This window comes from Hyla sarda, chromosome 3 (assembly GCF_029499605.1).
Source record: "Hyla sarda isolate aHylSar1 chromosome 3, aHylSar1.hap1, whole genome shotgun sequence".
NCBI classification, from domain to species: domain Eukaryota; kingdom Metazoa; phylum Chordata; class Amphibia; order Anura; family Hylidae; genus Hyla; species Hyla sarda.
In genome coordinates, this window is record NC_079191.1 from 82,756,387 (window position 1) to 82,780,397 (window position 24,011).

At 42.0% G+C, this 24,011-nt stretch overlaps 1 protein-coding gene across 5 annotated transcripts in view; it reads left to right on the forward strand.

Annotated features, from left to right (window-relative positions):
* PAK2 (p21 (RAC1) activated kinase 2) overlaps window positions 1-23,490 on the forward strand; it is a 67,574-nt gene extending 44,084 nt beyond the window's left edge. For 3 of the 5 annotated variants that reach the window (XM_056564426.1, XM_056564428.1, XM_056564427.1), the window contains exons 11-15: window positions 3,458-3,575; window positions 4,802-4,901; window positions 5,579-5,775; window positions 6,783-6,920; window positions 8,627-11,749. In XM_056564426.1, coding sequence (XP_056420401.1) covers window positions 3,458-3,575; window positions 4,802-4,901; window positions 5,579-5,775; window positions 6,783-6,920; window positions 8,627-8,713 — 640 coding nt within the window. In that variant the 3' untranslated portion in view covers window positions 8,714-11,749. Of the gene's footprint in view, window positions 1-3,457; window positions 3,576-4,801; window positions 4,902-5,578; window positions 5,776-6,782; window positions 6,921-8,626; window positions 11,750-19,033; window positions 19,151-19,319; window positions 19,424-23,352 lie in introns of those variants that run through there. The other 2 variants (XR_008891008.1, XR_008891007.1) reach the window with 2 other exon arrangements.
* Window positions 23,491-24,011: the final 521 nt, after the last annotated feature.

Genomic DNA, 24,011 nt, shown 5'->3' on the forward strand with positions numbered 1-24,011 from the left:
TTCGCTGTATAAGACGCACTTTTTCTTCCCCAAAAATGGGGGGGAAAAGTTGGTGCGGCCATCAACGGCCGGGACTCGCGGCTAATACAGGCCATCACCGATCGCGGTGATGCCCTGTATTAACCCTTCAGATGCGGCGATCAAAGCTGACCGCCACGTCTGAAGTGAAAATAGCACTGTTCAGTCGGGCTGTTCCGGACTGCCGTGGTGAAATCGCGGCGTCCCGAACAGCTTACAGGACACCGGGAGGGACCTTACCTGCTTCCTCAGTGTTTGCTCCGTGCCGGGATCCCCTGCATGGCCTGCGCTCTCCTTCGACGTCATCACGTCGTCGCGCACGCCGTCCCGTCATCAAATAGGAGCGGCGTGCGTAGCGACGTGATGACGGCGATGGAGAGCGAGGATCCCAGGGAGAAGACGTCCGGAGCGTCGGGGACACCACAGGGATCCGGCAACAGCGATGGAGCGACATCCAGGGCAGCGGTGACGGGTCCGCAGCGGCGGGGACAGGTGAGTACTACCTCCTATCCAGTGGTCTTCAACCTGTGGACCTCCAGATTTTGCAAAACTACAACTCCCAGCATGCCCGGAGTTGTAGTTTTGCAACATCTGGAGGTCCGCAGGTTGAAGATCACTGTTGCGTGCAGAATCTTTTTTTTTTTTTTTTTTTTCTTCTAGATTTTGCACCTTTTAAAATAGGGTGCGTCTTATATGCCGGTGCCTCCTATAGGGCGAAAAATACGGTGTGTGTGTATGGGTGTGTGTGTTATATGATTGTATGTGTGAAGATCTTCACACATATGAATTGCTACTGTCCATTTACTTGGGAGACACTTTGGGAGATGACAACCTTATAGAGCAGGCTGCATTATATACATGGTGCAGTTCTTGTGCTAATAGTTAAGGTGTCATAGGGGTCAGTGACACAATAATATATAATCTATTTTGTGACAGTTACCACTTTTCTAATCCTACCCATCAGATAGTAGGTGAAAACCACATTTGTTACGGTCAGTAAAGTGTATGTTTCTCTTTGGGAAGGCCATGACACTCATTTCAAATGTGTGGAGATATGCCTGGTAAGAAATAATGATGCCACAGCACTCACATGAGCGCCACAACCACTCAATGGGAAAACCCCTGTTGCTGTGTTGTATTTTTCTAAAGCATTCTCCACACAATAATAGTAAGATAAATGGCCATGTGAAAGGAATTTTCTATGAAATTATTTATTCTATGAGATATATTATATTGTAAGAAAAACAAAATACCGAAGCAGTCCTGCTAGGCTAAGGATAATGGATAGATAGAGATATAAGAATATTAAATAAAATATTAATTTATATGCAAAAGAGTTTTGCAGGGTTCTTGCATCAGACAGATAATATGTATTAAAAAAAAAAAGTAAAAAATATTAAAAATGTAAAAAAAAAAAAACATTATGCACCATTGGCAAGTATAGTTCCCCTATATGGCATGTATTCTAGTAACTTGGTGATCTCTTGACTGTAACCGGCGCACTGTAAAGAGGCAACAGGTAATGTCCTTTCCGCAATATGGGTACAGTGATTTACAATTCAGTTAGTAAGTTGTCCTATATGGAGATGGCTCGGGTGGTGCCATGCCTGTAATGTAGACCTAAAGTGTGGCTTGTGAGTGTTCAGTATAAGCGCTGTAGTGCCCCTATTTGCTGCCCGCTCTACCCTGATGGCACAGGGCTATTACGTTGGTGTCCTGGGGTGGGGTGGGGGTTAGGGTTAGGTGCCGGGAAAGTGCGCTGTGCAGTGCTGGAGATCCTGGACAAGTGCGCTATGCAGCACTAGAGTCTCTCTTCTTTAAAAACACCTTTTGCCTCTTACCGGTGTTTCCGATATTGGATGGTCGCTGCACGGTACGTCCTAATTCAGTTTGCCGGCCAGCAGGATGAATACGGTTTATATAGCTCGCGCTCTGCTTCTGGATTTGCAATGATGGTTGTAGTAGTTCAGATCCTCCGATTTTGCCAGAATGGGGTATGGGTGCATGTAGTTTATTGGCTAGACATGTTTCGGGGAGCCAGGTCCCCTTTTTCAATAGCTGCTACAGATAGTTGTGCAAGTTTACACATGTCTAGCCAATCTACTACATGCACCCAATTCTGGCAAAATCTGAGGATCCGCACTACTACAACCATCATTGCAAATGCAGAAGCGGAGCGCGCTATATGAACAATATTCATCCTGCTGGCCAGCAAACTGAATTAGGACATACCCTGCAGTGACCATCCAATATCTGTAACACCGGTAAGAGGCACAAGGTGCCAACTCTTTATCCCACTTTGGACTTTGGTACAAATATCCCTGTGCCGCCAGGGTAAAGTAGTTTTAAAGAAGAAACTCCGGCACTGCACAGCGCACTTGCCGGCACCTAACCCAAACCCCCACCCCACTCAAGGACACTAACATATAGCCCTGTGCCATCAGGGTAGAGTGGGCAGCAAATAGAGGCACTACAGAGCTGCCGAGTGCTTATACAGAACACTCGCAAGCGACACTTTTGGTCTACATTACAGGCATGGCGCCGCCTGAGCCATCTCCATATAGGACAACTTACTAACTGAATTGTAAATCACTGTACCCATATTGCGGAAAGGACATTACCCTGTTGCCTCGTTACAGTGCGCCGGTTACAGTGAAGAGATCACAAAGTTACTAGAATACACGCCAAATAGGGGAACTATACTTGCCAATGGTGCATAATATTTTTAACATCTTTAATATTTTTTTCTTTTATTTTTTTTATTTTTTATACCTATCTGTCTGATGCAAGGGCCCTGCAAAAGACACTTTTTGCATATAAATTTATATTTTATTTAATATTTCGTAATAAAAAAAAAATATATTTTATATATTGGGCATATTCTTAAATCTTTCTATCTATTATTCTTAGCCTAGTAGGACTGCTTTTGTATTTTGTTTTTCTTGCAGTATATTTGGCACGACGGGTAATGTGCAATGCAGTATCCTCGGCCTAGGATTCTGGTTTTATGTAGAGCTCCCATTCAATTTTTATTTTTGTTATATTATATTGTATTGTCTCACCCGATGAGTTGCATGAACCCATTATCATATTTTGCACTTCATCCCTAATTTACATTGGAATGCCAGCAGAAAATGTACAGTAGTGTTTCCAGTGCATTCTACACTTTTGAGTGCTCCAAACTAAATAAATGAAAAAAGATAGTGTCATTAAAGTTAATGGACAGTACTGTGCCTTGTGGTTTTGGCAAATGTCATGTGAATGGGGCCTCAGAAATTGTATACCTGTGGCCTTGGTTTTTAATAATTATATATGTAAAGTCTAGTAAAACCTCATTGACTTACACATATAGGGTAATAGATGCTTGATACTTGTGGTATCACTGTAACACCTCTGTTCCCAATTGTCCTTTTGGCCTTACACAGTGTGTTTCTTGCAGTTTCTTGGTGGGAGATGAGCTCTTTGTTGTGATGGAGTACCTGGCTGGTGGCTCTCTCACCGATGTTGTAACAGAAACCTGCATGGATGAAGCACAGATAGCTGCTGTATGTAGAGAGGTATGTACATAACATTCTGCTAAACATCATAAGAAGCCTACACAGCCAATGTTGAACATGGAACTAAAAGTGTCTTATGTCACTTGAAGAATGTGACCAAAACAGCAAGTCTTGCATTTATATTTATGTTGTTCACCCTACAACATACTTGTTATTTTAACCTCTAGACAAAGAGCGTACATGTACACCCTTGCCATCTGGGACTTAACTCATCAGGGCGTAAATGTACACCTCCGAGCCTTAAATGACTATGAAGCAGACAAAGGAGCTGCACTCCCTTCATAGCATGAGTTACTGCTTCCATCAGTAGCTGGATGGTCACAGCTAAAGATGGGGGTGGGGGGGATCTCACTGCCCACTGTCGTTAAGAGTATTGTGGCCAGACTTTTTAAGTTTGTTGTGCCCGGGCTGCAAAAAGTAACAAAACAAACTTTAAATCACTTTCCACGATGTCCCGCCTCGACTGGTGATAGGCTGAGTGCAGTGTTTCTGTAAGGAGCCTGGCACCCGCCTTCACCCTGCTGCCCTGGCTCCTTACAGAGACACTGCACTCAGCCTATCACCGGCCGAGGCAGGACATTGCTGCGACTGGCGATACGCTGACCACAGTGTGACTATCCGGTCACATGGAAGTAAGGAGACCAGGACCGGAGGACCGAAGACCAATAGCGGCACAACGCGGGAGCACCAGAAGGGGAGTTAAAGAAGTACTGTAGTAGAATAGAACTTCTCCATTTGAAGGATATGGGATAAGTTATAGATTGTAGGACCCCCGCGATCTCCTGTGCGGGGCCGTGGCAGTCTGCAGGAAGGGGTCGTTCCGTTCCCCGCATGACATGGCCGACACACCCCCTCCCATGTATCCCATAGATATACATTGAGGGGTCGGCGCAGCACTTCCTGCGGACTGCCGCAGCCCCCGTACAGGAGATCGTGAGGGGTCCCAGCGGTCGGACACCCTATGATCTATAACTTAACCCTGTCCTTTGGATAGAGGATAAGGTATATTCCACTACAGTATTCCTTTAATGTCTGTTTTTGTTACTTTTGCAGCCTGGGCACAGTAGCAGCTTAAAAAGTTCGGCTGCAATACTCCTTTAACACGGTTATCAGTGCCAATCACTGCATATAAAGGCATAAATGACTATTGCAGTTAGCTCAGGGGGCTCAGAACAATGCTGGTTCTATTTGATGTAATGTTTTTGTGCTTTTTTTTTTTTTTTTAGTGCTTGCAAGCGCTGGAATTCCTGCATGCCAACCAGGTTATTCATCGAGACATAAAGAGTGACAATGTACTTCTAGGAATGGATGGCTCTGTCAAACTAAGTGAGTAGATCCTTGTATTATATATTGTCATTCCCCCACAGAGAAGTATCTAGTAGCTGAGTGTTCAAGTACCTCTGGGACTCCCACTGATCATGAAAACTGGGGTTTGGGTGTCCAGTTTACATGGAGCAGTGGTCAAGCATATAGGCTGCTGCTTCTTTTAAAAAAAAAAAAAAAAACCTGATGCAGATCGGTGATCACTGTTCTTTGATACCTCCAATAGCATCAGATGACTATGTGCAATGCTTCTTTTTAACTCTGGACAGAGGACTCCCGGTTTATTTGATCAGTGTGGGTCTTAGAGGTGGAACTCCTATTGCTTATATATCCTGTGCCCTTAGTGGTCACATCTGTATACTACCTGTACTATCAAAAGTAAGGAAAAAAACAATAAGTTTACCTAAAATGGTAAAGTTATCAGACCAAGAGAAAAAGCATAATTATACAGCAATCAGAGTAAAAAATTAATAGATATAACTCTTAAATATGAATATTAATTTCTATACCTGGCCCTGTTTAATATTGTTAAAAGAATCACAATCAATATTTATTGTTTTTTTTTATTTGGCTATAGTATTAATATAGGTGACTACCATTGCTCACCTATACTTGGCCATCAAAATCACAATTCATTTTGTTTTTAAACTCTCTAAAAACCTTCTCCTTGTCCTCTGCAGCTGACTTTGGTTTCTGTGCTCAGATCACCCCTGAGCAAAGCAAGCGTAGCACCATGGTGGGAACACCATACTGGATGGCCCCAGAGGTGGTAACCAGGAAAGCATATGGTCCCAAAGTAGACATATGGTCGCTTGGAATCATGGCTATTGAAATGGTAGAAGGAGAACCACCTTATCTCAATGAGAATCCCCTAAGGGTAAGTACTATATTTCATACCCCATTATAATAAGCAGGTGATCGGCTTACATGTAGCTCTAATGTTGGTCATTGACATGAAATTACGGTCAGCTTTCTCGGCCTGCTCCCTATACATAAAAGCTCAATCTGATCTTGCAAGTGTGTGTTTGCTTCAAAGGTGAGCGGCGTATAAGATGCATGATCCATTATGGTCATTATTAGAGATGAGCGAACTTACAGTAAATTCGATTTGTCACGAACTTCTCGGCTCGGCAGTTGATGATTTATTCTGCATAAATTAGTTCAGCTTTCAGGTGCTCCGGTGGGCTGGAAAAGGTGGATACAGTCCTAGGAGACTCTTTCCTAGGACTGTATCCACCTTTTCCAGCCCACCGGAGCACCTGAAGGCTGAACTAATATACGCTGGAAAAGTCATCAACTGCCGAGCCGAGAAGTTCGTGACGAATCAAATTTACTGTAAGTTCGCTCATCTCTAGTCATTATGATACATTATGGTCACATATTGGAAGACACATTTGGAAGCATACTATTAGCCTGTATAGACTGTACCAATAATGGATTGGATGGGGCTGACCAGTATGGCCTCTGATATAGAATAAAGTGGCTCTAGCAAAGGGCTGTACTACTTTCCTATCCACATGTTCGGCCTGTTTTTTTTTTTTTTTTTTTTTTTTTTTATGTATGTGGGTGCCCAAAGTGTGCCAGCAGGAAAATAAATGGGACACGCTCAATAGAATTTTTTTTATTCTTTTCTCTTTTGCTTTTTAAAAGTATTAGCAGACAATGAGCCCCAGTTCAGGAATATGAAAACTGCCACGTTAGCTTGGTAGATTTGCCTCTCAGTAGCCTACAAAGCTGTTGTCTTGTGTGTTTTCTGTTGTCTTTGGAAAGTCTTCATTTCACTGATTTTTTTTAAAATGATTTGCTTGTTTGCATGTATGTACTTCAGGAAGGGATGAATATCCTGATGTTCATTTAGTTCCTTTTACCATTCTCCCTCTTCAGGCTTTGTATTTGATTGCTACAAATGGCACCCCAGAACTGCAGAACCCGGAAAAACTCTCTCCAATTTTCCGAGATTTCCTAAATCGTTCATTGGAGATGGATGTAGAAAAGAGAGGATCAGCAAGAGAACTCTTACAGGTTAGTAAGTTTTTATACCTTACCACACTTAAATACCGTATTTATCGGGGTATACCAGGCACCGGCCTATAACACGCACCCTCATTTTACCAAGGATATTTGGGTAAAAAAAGTTTTTTACCCAAATATCCATGGTAAAATGAGGGTGCGTGTGTGCTCGTGTATACACCGATACATCCCCAGGAAAGGCAGGGGGAGAGAGGCCGTCGCTGCCCGCTTCTCTCCCCCTGCCTTTCCTGGGGTCTAGAGCCCTGCTGCCTGCCCTTCTCTCCCCCTGGCTATCGGCGCCGCTGCCCGTTCTGTCCCCCTGACTATTGGTGCCGGCGCCGATAGCCAGGGGGAGAGAAGTGGCGCCGACAGCCAGGGGGAGAGAAGGGGCAGCGGCACCCATTGCCGGTGCCGCTGCCCCGTTGCCTCCCCCCATCCCCGGTGGCATAATTACCTGGGTCGGGTCCGCGCTGCAGCAGGCCTCCGACGTGCGTCCCCTGCGTCGTTGCTATGCACGGCGCGGCGCACTGACATCATGCGCCGCGCCGTGCAGCGCATAGCAACGAAGGGGACGCACGCCGGAGGCCTGCAGCAGCGCGGACCCAACCCAGGTAATTATGCCACCGGGCATGGGGGGAGGCAATTTGTGCCGCTGCCCCTTCTCTCCCCCTGGCTGTCGGCGCCGGTAGCGATAGTCAGGGGGACAGAACGGGCAGCGGCGCCGATAGCCAGGGGGTGAGAAGGGCCGGCAGCAGGGCTCTAGACCCCAGGGAAGGCAGGGGGAGAGAAGCGGGCAGCGACGGCCTCTCTCCCCCTGCCTTTCCTGGGGCGGTATCGGCGTATAACACACACACACAGACTTTAGGCTAAAAATTTTAGCCTAAAAAGTGCGTGTTATACGCTGATAAATACGGTAACTTGTTTACCCACATTGTTTTAGTGCAAAAAATTATCAGCTTGGGTAGAGGAAATAAACCTAATAGCAGAGGTTTTAAAAAAGAAAAAGTTATTAAAATGTACCAACTGCTAGGAATTGTGAATAAAAAAAAAACCGAACCAGAATGAATACTTACCAATTTAAGCCCTAGCTGCTTCCAGTGACTGTTTCATTAGTTGCTCAGATACCCCCATCACTGATGCAGCCTATCACTTGCCTCTCCAGAGGAAGTGCACTATGGACTGCATGTCTATGGTGTTCGTATGATTTTTTTACATAATTTTGCAGCTGAACGTGGTGCTTTTTAAATTTAAATTTTTTTATTTTTTAAGCTCTCCGATAGAATGCACTTGACCTTAAAGAAAATTTTTGAAGTGTTGAGAGACATTGTTTATTTTTCAGCGGTCGGGGTCTCAGTACTGAGACACCCACCAAACAAAAGAACAAGCAGGGCATAAATCCGCAGTCTTCATCTTGCTGCCCAATAAATAATGGGGAAACAAAGATCACTGAGAGCTGCGCACTCAAACCTCAACAGATCAAGTTTTTTGACATGTGAAAAGTAATTTTCACATGACACAGAAACTAAACCAAACAAAAGAGGGCTTCAGAGGCTAGGCATACGCTGATTGGCTGCCATGTGCTAAAAGGGGACAAACAACCTGCATATGCTAAGATTCAAGATTTTGAAATAGACTATTGCATAGAGGAATTGTTACTGAAAACATGAAAATCCTAGAATGCTCTTTCTAAATATTCTTTTTCATTTATTTATTTTCAGCACCCTTTCCTAAAACTTGCCAAACCACTGTCCAGCCTGACCCCTCTGATACTTGCTGCAAAAGAAGCTATGAAAGGCAACCGTTAACATCCAGTCAAGACCTTCCTCCAGTATGCCCTTTGCCCGGTTAACCCTCCTAACATTTTAGACGTGCCACTCCTCCGCTCATCGACAACTGAGACAATGATTGACAAAACCAGCGTTGGTCTGAGAAGACACAGACCCAGAGATTCATGTTCTCTCCTTGTCGGGGCCGTGAAAGTACTGAGAGGGAGGAAGTGACGCCCCCATGCTGTGCATCTTTCTTTTTGAAAGAAGGAGAAAACTGTGGCCTTTCTAGATCCCCAATCTTTTTGGGATTTCCACTGCATTATGGGAATAATTTTATACGTCTGCGCCCTCTGAAGATGCCTGCTCTTGTTTTCTGGCCTTTTCTTGATACTTGAATAACTCTCACGCCAGTGCCAGAGCATTTATCTCTTGCTGGCTCCTTTTTATATTCCATTCGCTGACCCTATGCCAGGATTCACCACTGTCTTTTGGGCAGTGTGCCTGTGTTGTTTCCAAGGAGAGGCAACCTGGTGAATTTCGTTGATGCTCCCTGGTGTTCAGGTTTCTTATGTGCAAGGCATATTGTTGGTGGGAGGTTTATTGAAAACGTCTTAACTAGTACTTACATAAGTGTTGATTTTGCATTAGGGAAAAGGGCTGAGGAAGTGAGGACTTGTCCGTGCCTGTGCCGTGCTATTTCAAGAGCTAATCGATTTTCTTCCACAACAATGGCCTTTCTCTTTTTTTTTGGAATTAATATGGACACTTCTGTGTAATCTCAAAGTGCTCTTAACATTACATCCAAGGAAATATTCTAAGTGATTTCATTTTCTTAACATCCTTCCGACTCCTTGTAATTTTACATTAAGGGAAGTTTGTGCAAAAATTTCAAGCATTTCCTATGCGGGATATGGGTTTTTTTTTTTTTTTTTAAAGGGTTGTTTCTACATGCTGTAAGAATTTTCAAATTTAAGTGCCTATAATGAATAAGTGTAACTTTCTGTTGGGCAGCAGAATATCCAGTGCATTAGAAAGTATTCCTTGTATCAGATCTACTGCCGTGACTAAAAGTTGTCTTCTTCTCTCCCCCACCCTCCCTGTGTAGTGTATTAGGATTAGTCCCTGATATCTCTCTGCAGATTGTACGAAATCTTTGCTACATTGAAGGGGGAGCTTGTGCCAAAATTCCAGAATCTTCCGTGAAACTGCGATTTACCATACAGTCCTATCTGTTTAAAAGATTTCACATGTCCGAATCTTGTCACTGTGTTTGTAATCCATTGGACAAAAGGGAATTCAAATATTGTGCTATATGGTGCATTATATGTCCTAGTCCTTGCATTGTTTTTTTGACCCACCTTTCAAGCAGGAAGTTGAACTTAGGTCTTAAACATTTCATTGAAGTATAGCCGACCCTGCCAACAAACAGGAGAAAGACCACATTGTCCTCTTAGGACGAAGCAGTAACCTTGTGCCTTTTTAACTTTGGCAAACAGCCTAGTTACTACAGTTCTGAGCTTCCACTTATTGTGGTGGTTTTATGCCTTTTAAACATATCGACTGCTCCATATTTCATTATTCCAGTGTTGTTGATTATGATGCTGCTGTCAAGGGAATGATCTCTTCTGAATGCCAAGAACTTCCAGAACCCGCACGGTCAAAGTTGTTCCTCTCCGCAGGTGCTAAAAAGTTCTTAAAAGTATAGAAAAGGACTGAAAATACCAGAAGACCTTCTCTTAGAACATGGACGTTTGTGTGATAGAGACTTGTTGCCTGTATGTGCTGGAAGAAAGGTTTCCATTTGTGTCGAGCCTCCATTGTGGTGAATGCAGTCTGTGGTGTTATTGAAGCTGTCCACAGAGAAGAGAGATTTCAGTGGGATCTTTGGTTGGTGTATAACAATGCCAAATGTATAATGGCTTAGTTGGGTTTTTTTTATGTTGTCCCTATTTTTTGCCTTGGCATTGTGTTCCTAGATTGGCAGAATATTGGATCAACTAACCTTATTGTTACAAACTGATACACGTGTAACAAAATAGGAGATAAAAGAACTAATGTTGGAGTGGGAGGAATGAAGGGAATTATGCATTGATATTTTTATTAAGGTGTTTAAATGTAGCTTTGGTCTGCATATGGTTCTTACAACGTAGTTACTATTGGTTGGGGATGAAGTTTTGTCAGTTCCCCCTTAGGGATTATACATGTATCGCTGAACTGTAGATTGAAACATAGACTGTTCTTATTTCTGTGTTGGGAGCCTCTTATGTCCATATTCACAATACACTTGTCTGTATTGATGTGGGGTCGGCCAACAGTCTGTGATCACTGCTTAGTATAGAAGTTGCCTCATCAGACGAATCATACTGTATCTGAGTAATGTGTGAAGATGGCTGTAATATTTCAACCTTCTAAATATTGCTTTGATATGTGTACATAGCTAGGATATAGAGGTTGAATCCTCTGAGTTTTTGTTGGAGATTGCATTAACAAATATAGGGCATTTCTACTGACTCCTTTTCATGGATGATACCTTGTTTCCTTATTGACATCTGAGACTTGAAGGGAGATGTTGTTTCCACAGCATATACACAGGGTTCTGTAAAATCGTCTTTTATAAAGTATTGTAATTGTTCTAAAAACACAGATGCAAAAGATCTGTCTTCAAGAACCACCATCTCTTATTATGAAATCACGACACACTGAACTAGGTTCTAGCATCTTTGCCTTAACCAAGAAAGACTTAAGGTTGTATTGGTTATATTGATGAAGATGCTTAAATCGGCATCATGAGATTTGTTATACGTTTCTTGGATGGAAGAGTGTGGTCTCCAAAAGTAATAATCCCAGATATATGCCTCTGTATTTTTGTTTCTTCTTCTCCCTTTTTAGCTTTTGCATGCAGATGTTACATATTTTTGTGGTTCCATCCTCTGCAGTTCTTCCTTTTCCTGTCTTGTTTAATTTATCCCATCTTTTTATTTAATTAATTTTTACGGCAATAACTACTGAATCATTTGTGTGCGTCAACTTTGCTTGGAATAAACATTTTGTTTTATTTTAGAAGTAAGAGTCTAATTATTGACAAGTGTATTGTTTGCATCAATTGTGTTCTGACTGGTGCACAACCTTTCTTTATCCCCTTAACGACGCAGGGCGTAAATGTACATCCTGGTGATGTGGTACTTAACGCACCAGGACGTACATTTACGTCCTGAGCATAACCGCGGGCATCGGAGCGATGCCGGCATCATGCGCGGCAGGTCCCGGCTGTGGATCGCAGCCAGGGACCCGCCGGTAATGGCGGACACCCGCGATCCCGCGGATGTCCGCCATTAACCCCTCAGATGCCGTGATCAATACAGATCACGGCATCTGCAGCATCGGGGTCACTTAACAGGATGATCGGATCGCCCTTAGCGCTGCCGTGGCGATCCAATCATCCTGCACGGCAGACGGAGGTCCCCTCGACTGCCTTCCGGGAGTCTTCTGCTCTCATCTGCCTTCCCACAGACCAGAGCAGAAGATGACTGATAATGCTGATCAGTGCTGTGTCCTATAACATAGCACTGAACATCTTTAGCAATCGAATGGTTGCTATAAGAGTGTTTAAAAAAAAAAAAAAAAAAAAAAAAAAGTGAAACACCCCCTCCCCCAATAAAAACATAAATTGTCCCATTTTCCCTATTTTACCCCGAAAAAGTGTAAAAAAAACAAAACAAAAAAAATATATATAATATATTAGGTATCGCTGCGTGCGTAAATATCCGAACTATTAAAATAAAATGTAAATGATCCCGTACGGTGAACGGCGTGAACGTAAAAATAAATAAATAAAAAAAGTCCAAAATAGCAGCTTTTTTTTTTATAGAACATTTTATTCCCCAAAAAATTAAAAAATGTTATAAAAGTTTTGCATAAGCAAATATGGTATTAATAAAAAGTACAGATCACGGTGCAAAAAAATGAGCCCTCATACCACCGCTTAAAATGAAAAAGTTATAGGTCTTCCAAATAGGGGGATTTTAAACGTACTAATTTGGTTAAAAAGTTTGCTTTTTTTTTTTTTCTTCCGCGCAACAGCAATAGAAAAGTACGTTATCACGGGTATCATTTTAATCGTATTGACCCAGAGAATAAAACACATGTCATTTTTACCATAAATTGTACGGCGTAAAAAAAAAAATTCCAAAATTTATAAAATTGCGGTTTTCGTTTTAATTTCCCCACACAAATAGTATTTTTTTGGTTGTGCCATACATTTTATGGTAAAGTGAGTGATGGCATTACAAGGGACAACTGGTCGCGCAAAAAACAAGCCCTCATACTAGTCTGTGGATGAAAATATAAAAGAGTTATGATTTTTTTGTCCTTAAGGTCCAAACGGGCTGAGTCCTTTAAGGGGTTATACCATAGAAACACATCACTACCTGATTAGTCTATCAAACTTACTATATTTTATCAGGGGATTATTCTCCTGGCCTTAGTGTCTCCTGAGTTAGATTGGCTTAAGAGACCAAGAAGTTTAGTCCGATACTAAGGTTTCTTGTTAAGAGCCTTTTAAAAGTAAGTCCTAGCTTTCTGACCTTGAACTAAATATACACAAGATATATTTGTATTGTGCCCATGTACTCCATGCATTTCACAATGTCCCAACATTCATGGAAGTGTACAGAAATTCTCATTGGCTCCCAAGGTCCATTATCCAAAATGAGTGCAGTACTTCAGATACAAATTGTATCCTTTACTGAAACATGTTTATATGTGGTCAGCATAAAACATTTTGTGGCTCACATTATTGCCTTTAGTGCAAGCTTTTATGTTAACCATATTTAGTCTGAAGTTAAGTAAAGAATACATTTTGTATCTAGAGTGAGAATCTACATTTCAAACATACATTAGCTTCCATAGTGATGGAAGGCCTTTACAGCCCAGCACATCAGGACATAGTGTCATATTCTCATATTGTGATATACTCCTACAGAGCTCCAGCTTTCCTAAAGGGAGCCGGTCATCCCTGCTGCCTGAAAATGCGTTATCGGGACGGTCCCTGGATTCTTCTTCCTGCCCCACTAGTTTTGATTGCCAGATCTGTCACGATACCCAAACATAAAAAGAAGGGGGTGTGTGGGGAGAGAGAAAGTGCTCTGCTAGGGTAGTACTGACTTTAGTGCTGAAAAGGTATCGCATGTGAAGGGGATCTCCTTACAAGAACGTGTTGTGCTAAGGGCACAACGTGGCAAACTCGGACAGATATACCAGGCACTGCAAAGAGTAGCACTAGAAATCCTGTACAGGTGGAATCGGACGACTGCAGGTGCTTAATACAGCTGACTGTGTCTTCGGGTGCAGATTATCATATATTAGAAGATAACTTTGAATACCTGTGAAGTGTTAGGAAATTAAGTCGCACTCATCCGGACTGTTGCTCCAGCGAACGGAAAATTTTATTCCAATATCGTAGCTGTACAAAACATAGATCACACAGCCGTGGCGGGGAGCGAGAGCAGACACGGCTCTGACGTGGGGCTACTAGTTTCACGTCACTGTTCTTCCGGCCTAGGTGTACGCCTCTCTCAGGTGGTAGGTGTCTTTTGTATTGGTGATCCGCCATGTTTTCTAGACGAGACGCAACTATAACCAATATAGTGTAAACTATCACCAATATCACAAATATATAAACAACGCAAACTTATAAAAAGTAAATATGTATATAAATCACCTGTGAATATGTGTGTGTGTGTATATATGTATGTATGTATATATATATATATATATATATATATATATATATATATATATATATATATATATATATATATATAATATATATATATAAAATTACATACACATACTTACTTGAAAAAGACTGCGATCACAGGAACGAAGGCAAGTTGTTTCTTTCATTTAATCCAGGTGGACCTGTTGTGTTCAACCTAATTTTCCAGAGTGCTTCTTCAGATGTTCCAAGTGGAGAAAATAAAGATACCTACTTATTACGCAGAGAAGCACTCTGGATAATTAGGTTGAACGCAACAGGTCCACTTGGATTAAATGAAAGAAATGACTTGTCTTCGTTCCTGTGATCGCACAGTCTTTTTCAAGTGGTTTTAATATATATGTTCACAGGTGATTTATACGCATATTTACTTTTTATACATTTTTTTATTTATTTTTTTTATATAATCTTTTTTTGGTGATGGTTTACACTATATTGGTTATAGTTGCGTCTTATCTAGAAAACATGGCAGATCACCGATACAAAGGAGGCGTACACCTAGGCCAGAAGAAGCAATGGCAGTGACGCAAAACTAGTAGCCTATCAGTGGTGTGCCCCGCGTCTGAGAGCTGTGCCGTCTCTCGCTCCCCGCCATGGATAAGTGATCTATGTTTTGTACAGCTACGATATTGGAATAAAATTTTCCATACGCTGGAGCAACAGTCCAGGTGAGTGCGGCTTAATTTCCTAACACTTCACATGCATTTTAAGGGCACAACACCTCAGGCCTGGTGATGTATTGGTAGCAAAAGCAAAACAGAGGTATGTGTTGAACTATTTTCCAAACAATAGACGTAAATTCAGTCGCCTAACCCAGATATAGGATAGCCAATGCCAAGTAGTTAATCCAATAACGTATGTATTGTAGTAGGGTGCAACTCAATCGTTTCAAACCCGGACCGTGTTCTCTGTCAGGCAATGAATGGCGCTAGCATAGACCATGACAGGATTAAAACACATTTGCTGGACTGCTGCTGGGTCAGTCTGTGCATAATCAGTATAATTGTACTGTTTATAATTGTACTGATTATGCACAGACACTGACCCAGCAGCAGTCAAGCAAATATTTTAATTTTGGTGCGGGTTCAAAACGATTGAGTTGCACCCTACTACAATCAATACGTTATTGGATTAACTCCTTCGCATCGGCGATCCTATATCTGGGTTAGGTGCCTAAATTCACTTCCATAGATTGTAAACTAGTTTTCCATGTACCTCTTTTTTACGATACCCAAACAAGGAGAGATCTATGTATTACAGCTGGTGGGGCAAGAAGGTGCTAGGGATCGCCCCAATGACTAGTCACTCAGGCAGCATTAAAGTGATTACGTGTTCCCTTTAAGGAGGCAGTCTTAGCTGGCACCTAACAAGGCTCATCAGGCAGCCCAAACCCTAGATCAGTGGTCTCAAAACTGCCCTAGACTATCCTAATAGATGAAACCTTTGTCCTGGATCTTTTCCACACTCTACACACAAAAGGAGGAGAAAAGTCACTCTTATTAGAAATAATAAAGCCCAAGGACATTATTCTCTTAAAAACTCCTAAATCCTTACTCTCTTTATTGGACCTTATTTTTTGAGAGCAGTTGGTTACTATAATGATGATATTTTAAATGTAACTTCATCTTCACTTACATTAGAAATTGCTGTGAGGTGGGTGGCACACCTGCATTGGTTCCCACATGCATCCTTGACACAGCTAGTCGCAGATTGGGCCACGTATACCAATACTAAACACTGTATAAGTGCAGACCTATTCTTCCTAAGTTTCCTCTATCACGGAAACCCCTTCCTACTACCATGGCTGGACTGAACTTAGTAGTTGGCTTCTTTGTCTCAGTCATCGTTTTTTCCCAACTAATTCGTTGGATAAGTAAGAAGCTGCTGCCTGCCAGGATTTATAGAAGTATTATCAGTGAGTTTGTCAGTTCTCTGCAACTATGTGCCTGCTATATGGAAATCCGCATGCTGGTAGAGATTGGCATGTGGGGTGGCGGATATGGCCCAGATGTGGTGTCTACTCTCCTCTTCCTGCTGTTTTTAGTTCATGGTTTCACTTTTGATGGAGCATCTGCCAACCCCTCAGTCTCCCTTCAGGAGTTCTTGGTGAAGAAAAGTACATTTATAGACACAGTACTTGGGCTAGTAGCTCAGATTGGGGGCATGGAAGCTGCCAGGTTCTTGACCAGACAGTACTGGAGACTAGAGCTGACAGAATTCCATACGATCCAGATGATGATGGTAGATGACTGTAGTTCCTCCTTACAGACCACTGTGGCTCAGGGGACTTTTGTCGAAGCATTAAGCGCCTTCTGCTATCATATAGTGCTACTTCGCTTCCAGAACACAAGATCGATCTACAGGGTGCCAACACTTGCCCTGACCATCACTTTACTGGCATATGCAGGTAAGCAGCCATACTCTACTTATGTACCTTTTCTTCTTTACCTACAATACCACTTTGTCCTTGGTGAATGAAATATTGAGGAGAGTCAAATTGGCTCAATAGCTCACTTACTGTTATATAACATCATGCTATTGGTGGAGGTCACTAACATCCATCCCACCATATTTATTCATTTAAAAGCACAGGTGTTGGCACAAATCTACATATGTTCAAAATGCGCCAAATTTATTTAGAAGCGTTAGCCTTTGAATGAGTTTGATGCAGATTGAAATGTAGGAAACTTTATTCCTAACTAAGTTATCTCATGTTAGGATTCTGGCTGCTTGTACCACTAGAGGGAGCTTAAGAGGTTAATATTAATAAACAAACTCCTTAAGAACTAGATCCATTGTATTGGCATCTTCAGTTCTCTTTTTATTTTTTTTTGTCCTCACCTTTGTAAGAGCCATATTTCTTATTGTTTATGTGCTTTACTTTGCCTTATTTTGTCCCTTTTTTTTAATTTTTTTTCCTTTAATTTACGAAGCTGGACCTGTGTGAGGGCTACATTTTTGGGACATGATCTGTAGTCTTTATTGGTATAATTTTTGCATAGATCAGACTTTTTAACTATTGTTTTTATTCCATTCTTTTCTATGATCTCATGTGACCAAATCTAATCAGTTCTGGCATTTAGTATAAACTATCATATTTTAATGGTTTGAACAGTTCTGTATGCGACAGTATCAAATATTGCTTTTTTTTTCTTTTTGTAGTTTATAACTTTTTTTATTGGGGAAAATTATTTAAAATTTTTTTTTTTTAAGTCCCTGAATGGAACCTGTATAAGCCATTATTCAATTTCTTCTATAGATCAATGCAATACAGATATATCGGCAATCCACTTGTACAGCCTGCCATAAATCTGTAATGGCAGCCATGGAGGCCTTGAGAAGGCCATGGCATTACATGCCAGCTAATCAGCTCCCTGAAATTGCATTGCAATTGGGGGGGGATGAAGGAGGCAGCTAACTACCTACTTAACTACCTAGCTACTTTTTTTTTTTTTTTACCTACTTACCTGGCTACCTATAAACTTACCTTCTTAGCTGCCTACTTACCTACAGTACCTAGCTATTTAGCTACCTGCCTGGCTATTTATTTACCCTCTGAGCGATCTACCTGCTTACCTACCTACCTGGCTACATACCTAACTACCTTCCGACTTACATACCTAGCTATTTGGCTACCTACCTAACTACCCTTCAACCTACCTAGCTACTTGGTTACATACATGCCTACCTAGCTACTTATACCTACTAATCAAGCTACCTACCTTGCTACCGGTCTACCTACCCACTTACTTAACTACCTAGCTACTTGGCTACTGACCTGCTTACCTACCTGGCTACCTGTGTTCTTGACTACATACCTACCGATGTATTCACCTACTGGGGGGATGAGATCAACCTTCCTACCTAAGTATGCATTTGCCTATGTGGGGGGGTCCTCCCTGAGACCATACCTGCCTATGGGGGAAAATACCTAATAAGGGAAATATCTAACTACTGTTGGACATATCTCCCTTATAAAGGAACTAATTGCCTACTGTGAAGGATATCCCTACCTAATCTGATACTTACTACCTACTTACCTACCTACTTTTCACATGTGCACACCAGTGGGGGCGTAATTACATTTTGGGGTCCTGTAGATGGAGAGATTGTGTAGACGTGAGGAGGGCTCTGAAATAATGTGGAGTCTAAGATGTTTGTCCAGCAGATGCTGAAAAGGTGAGTTTTGGCTGAGGCAGATGGAGGAGAGAAGGAAAGAGGACGACTGAACAGAAAAGACATCAATTGTGAGTCACTTAACTGTGTGTATTACTGTGTGACCTGACTTTTTGGGGGAAGAAGGGCCTTGCCGGGGTGGTGGGGCCAGAGTTGTCACTGTGAAAAGGCTGGGGGGGCACTGATTTAGCACCTCTCTGCCGAGTGGCCTCTGCAATGAACTACAAGGAAGAGTTGATTATTGGAAAGAGAAATGTGACCTAAATAACATGTTATGTCGTTAAGGCCCTAGAGCACTGCATTCTTAAAGGGGTTGTCTGAAAAACCTATTGATAAATTTTTGCCAATGTCTCCAGCTTTGTTCATTTATTATTTACTTCTCATGTTGTTGTTCCTCTTCTCAGGTGGCCCATACACTGCAGCTTACTTCAATCCGGTTCTTGCCTATGTCTTGACATTTAACTGTTCAGGAAAGACATTTCAGGAATATGTCATTGTTTATTTTGCTGGTGCTGTAATTGGTGAGTAAAGGATTTTACAGTATTAAACAGTTTTTAAGCAGAGGCCATCTTATATAGGGTGCATGAGTACAGTCAAAGTTAGTGAAAAAGATAGTATATATGACAGTGTCAGTATATGCGACCTCCTTTTTAGTTAAAACACGTCTCCTGGTGACTTCTCAAAATACAGAGAATGCCCCTTCAGTCAACCAGAACGGTGGCCTACCTTAGCCAATGACGGTGTACTGAGATATCACCAGGAAGCAGTGAGGAGCAGGTACCATGGGAACGCAGGTGAGTTGTGCTAGGTCCACATCATGTTTTGTCCCTATATTTAACATAGCCATGTTCCCAATGTATACGGCACTGTTCACATCACATTTTCATCTGATTGGAAAGCTCTTTTCAGACACGTTAAATGTGTCTATAGGCCATTGCCAGGAGGAGTGTGTCCATTTGGCTTGGTACATTAGTTTTAACACCCAAACCATATCCATAAAAAAAAAAAAAAAAAAAAAGACTATAAAAATGAAACTTTTTTAATTTTTTTTTTATAATGGGACTATTTACTATAGGTCCTGGATGCCACTGTATTCCATCTGTTACAGACCTTAATAAACCTTCAGAAGAAACATTAGGCAAGGGTACCCAAACTCAAAAACTACAAAAAAAAACACCTAATATATACAAATAAAAAAATGGCAACAAAATTTTTATTGAAATATATATAAAATCAATTAAAGATGGAAGGTCCAGTGCAGGATCCTGAAAATAATTGTATACAATTACAAAGGAGTATCAGACTATTAATTTGTTTTATTACTGCTTAACAGGATCATATATATAATCAGAGAATTGTATGAAGTTAATGGAGAGTAAAAAATTACAATAAACAAAATTTGCTACTACAAAACCAGTCCCACCTTAATACATAATAAACAATAAGGCCCCTATACTGATCCCAAAGTTAGAATAAAGTGCCCTTTAACACTTTCACAGTGATTTGCTAAGTGTTGTAAAAAAAAACATACATATATTATTTTTTTACGTTTATTTATAAAAAATTTTTTTTTAAAGTGTATCTGTCATCAAACCAGATTTTCAAAACGAACAGATTATATTCCCAAACTACTCCTAACACCCCCCTGCCATTAAAAAAAAAATTCTGAGCTTTAAAAAGCTCTGTATCATTTTTTCCCCTTGCTCACATTGTGCAGGAGAAAGTGGGCGTTCCCCAACAGGCGCAACATCACAGAAGCCTGCGAGAGCTGTGCCCGCCATGCCCCGCAAGCACTTCCTGAGTTTGGTCTCCTGCCAGGCTGAGAGTAGACCAAACTAACTGTTTGACTTGTGCAGGGAACAGAACAGAGCTCAGGGAGGACAGAAACCTCTTGTGGAGCAGAAGGGCAACATTCTAATGGATGTTTTTTTTTTTTTATCACATGAAAAACATATAGAGGGACATTTACCATTATTTGCTTTGGTAAGCGAATTCTGTAGTAATTTCTTTAGGTGGCTAAGCAACGTAATTGCACTCAACACCTATTGCTCTTGCTTATGTGTGACATATTTATCACAGGGGGTTGATAAATTTGGCTCACATAAGAAAAAACAATAAATCACTTTAGAATACCATTTATTTATTTTTCCCGCACATAAGCAAAAACCAATAAATTACTTCAGAACATCACTTTGAAAAAATTGTGCTATATATATATCCATTAATCCCCCCCCCCCAAAAAAAATGTACTAACCCATTTTTTTGTCTTCTCACTTCAGATCCATGTATGCAGAGGACTACTTCGGATTCGGTGGACTATGCCAACCAGCTTTTTTTTTTTTTGGCTAACCATTTTATTAGCCTTAAAAAAAAAAATGCTGGTTATTGAAGTAGCCCACCAAATCGAAAGTAGTCCACAGGATTAGGGATCGACCGATATTAGTTTTTTTGGGCCGATACCGATAAACGGTGGAGGTTAGGGCCGATAGCTTATAACTTATACTGATATTCCGGTATAAGTTATCGGCTATTCATCCCCCCGCGACACCGCTGCAGATCATTGATTTAAAGCGGGCGCTTTAAATCAATGCACTGCAGTGGCTTTTGCTGTGCCATAGGCCGCCGCCGCCCGCTTCTCTCCCCCTGCCTGTCCAGGGGTCCTGAGACCTATCACCGCCGCACCGCGACCAACCCGCCGCACCGCGACCCCGACCCACCGCACCGCGACCGACCCGCCGCACCGCCCCTGCCCCATTGCCTCCCCCATCCCCGGTTTTATAATTACCTGTTCTGGGGCCCACTCTACATCTGGCTCCGGTGGCGTCCTCCTGAACTGTCACTGTGCGCACTGACGGTGACGTCACGTTGCGCTCGTCACGTCACTCGTCATTGCGCACAGCGTAACGCAGGACGCAGCAGGAGCAAGAAGTAGCGTGGGCCCTGGGAACAGGTAATTATAATACCGGAGATGGGGGAGGCAATGGGGCCGGGGCAGGGCAACGCGGTGCGGCGGGACGGGCGGCGGTCGCGGTGCGGGGGGCGGGGCATTATCGGCTTGGTTATTGCCGATACCGATAATGCCCAAAATCTTGATCATTGGCTGATAATATCGGCCATACCGATAATTGGTCGATCCCTACAAAGGATACACGGAAAAAAAAACACTGAAAATAGGTTAGTACATTTATGGTGCTCTCCCCTGGGGAGAGAGCCCATAAAGCAGCGTTTACAAACAGGGAGCCTCCAGCTGTTGCTAATTTACAACCCCCATCATTTCCAGACAGCCTTTTGCTGTCTGGGATTTATGGGAGTTGTAATTTAGCAACAGCGAGCCTCTAGTTTAGCAACAACTGGAGGCTCGTGGGGTGTAGTTTCTAAACTACAGCTCCCATTGTAGTTGGGCTGCACGACTACAACTTCCAGCATGTCCTTACTGTAAGGGCATGTTGGAAGTTGTAGTTGTGTGGCGTGTGTGGATGATAAGCAAGCCAGGGAAGCAGGCAGTATTGTGCTCCTCTCCCTGACTCCCAGCAGGGAAAATGAAGTTACGGCACTGTAACTTCCTGCCGGCAGCTGTGATTGGACAGTGCTGTAATTTCATATTCCTTTCGGCTGGCTTTGCTCCACATCTACCGCCCACATCTACCACCCGCCTTAAAGGGGTACTCCGGTGAAAACCTTTTTTCTTTTAAATCAACTGGTGGCAGAAAGTTTAACATATTTGTAAATTACTTCTATTAAAAAATCTTAATCCTTCCAGTACTTATTAGCTGCTGAATGCTACAGAGGAAATTCCTTTCTTTTTGGAACACTGATGACATCACGAGCACAGTGCTCTCTGCTGACATCTGTCCATTTTAGCAACCGTGCATAGCAGATGTATGCTAAGGGCAGCATGGTGGCTCAGTGGTTAGCACTGCTGCCTTGCAGTGCTGGGGACTTGGGTTCAAATCCCACTAAGGACAACAATAAATAAAGCGTTATTATTATAATAACGTCAGCAGAGAGAACTGTGCTCGTGATGTCATCAGAGAGCATTCCAAAAAGAAAAGAATTTCCTCTGTAGTGTTCAGCAGCTAATAAGTACAGGAAGGATTAAGATTTTTTAATAGAAGTAATTTACAAATATGTTTATCTTTCTGCCACCAGTTGATTTAAAAGAAAAAAGGTTTTCACCGGAGTACCCCTTTAAAGCTGCTAGAACTACAACTCCCAGCATGTCCTCACTGTAAGGGTATACTGAGTGTTTGTAGTCCTGCAATAGTTGGCGGGCAGGTGGTAGATGTGGTGGCCGGGGAGCGGAGCTTTACTAAAAGTTGCGCAAAAAGTAGCAGTTACAACTTTCCGCCCCAATTCCTCAGTGTGAACATACCCAAAGGCAAGTTTGTAAGCCAGGTCTGACCTGGCTTACACTTGTGACATTTTAAGGGTTTTTTTTCATGTTTCCCCCCCCCCCCCCCCCTACGTGCCCATTCACACTTGATAAATACTTGACCACTGCAAAGTGAAAACTGAAAGTTCCTTATGTAGGGCTGATTGGTTCTTTATGCTTACCCACAAAAGTCGCACAAAAAGTTACTTAACCCCCTCTCTTTCAATATTATTGCTTTTTTTTTTCTGAGATTTGTGGGATTAGATATTTCTGCCACCACAATAAGCACAATATCGCAGTATAGACATTTATGGACCATATTTATACTCTACTTATGCTCTTCATTACCAGGAATGGTTTTGGCCCTCTTTTCGTACAAGGGGAATATTCCACGTCTCTTCCAAAAGAACCTTCTCTACAACCAAAAGAGCAAATTCAGGACCCCAAAGTCAAAAAGTGTTAAGTCTAAGGATTCAAAGAAAGCTGCATCTTCACCAAAAGGGTCAGAGAAAAAAGCAGAAACTAAAGGGAAAAGGTCAGAAAAGAAAAGAGTAACTAATCCTACCAAAATATGAAAACCTGCTACTGAATAACATGCAGAGACCAAAAAAAGGAAACCATCTCATCTAGCCTCTTATAATGCCGTTCTGTCATCCATTCAGCAGGATGAAGCTGCTAAGACACCCACAGACCTAACATCCTTTGTAACTGTCTTATACAGTATGTCTCTATATATAACTTGTTTGTAAGTAAATTGAATACAAAGACCTACATTCCTCTGTTTGTGCGTCATCTCTTAATATGAACATTATCAACTTTATTTAGTCTTTATACAGGGGGACCAAATATTAGTGCGAAACAACCACTTACTTTGTCCTTTTAGACTCTCTCCAAGGTCTTTTTCAAGCTTGAAAAAGACCCTGGAGAGGGCCAAAATGTCGCTGTAATAATTTTTTTTCTCTGGCGCTCTTCATTGGGGGACACCGAACTGATGGGGTATATGCTCTTGC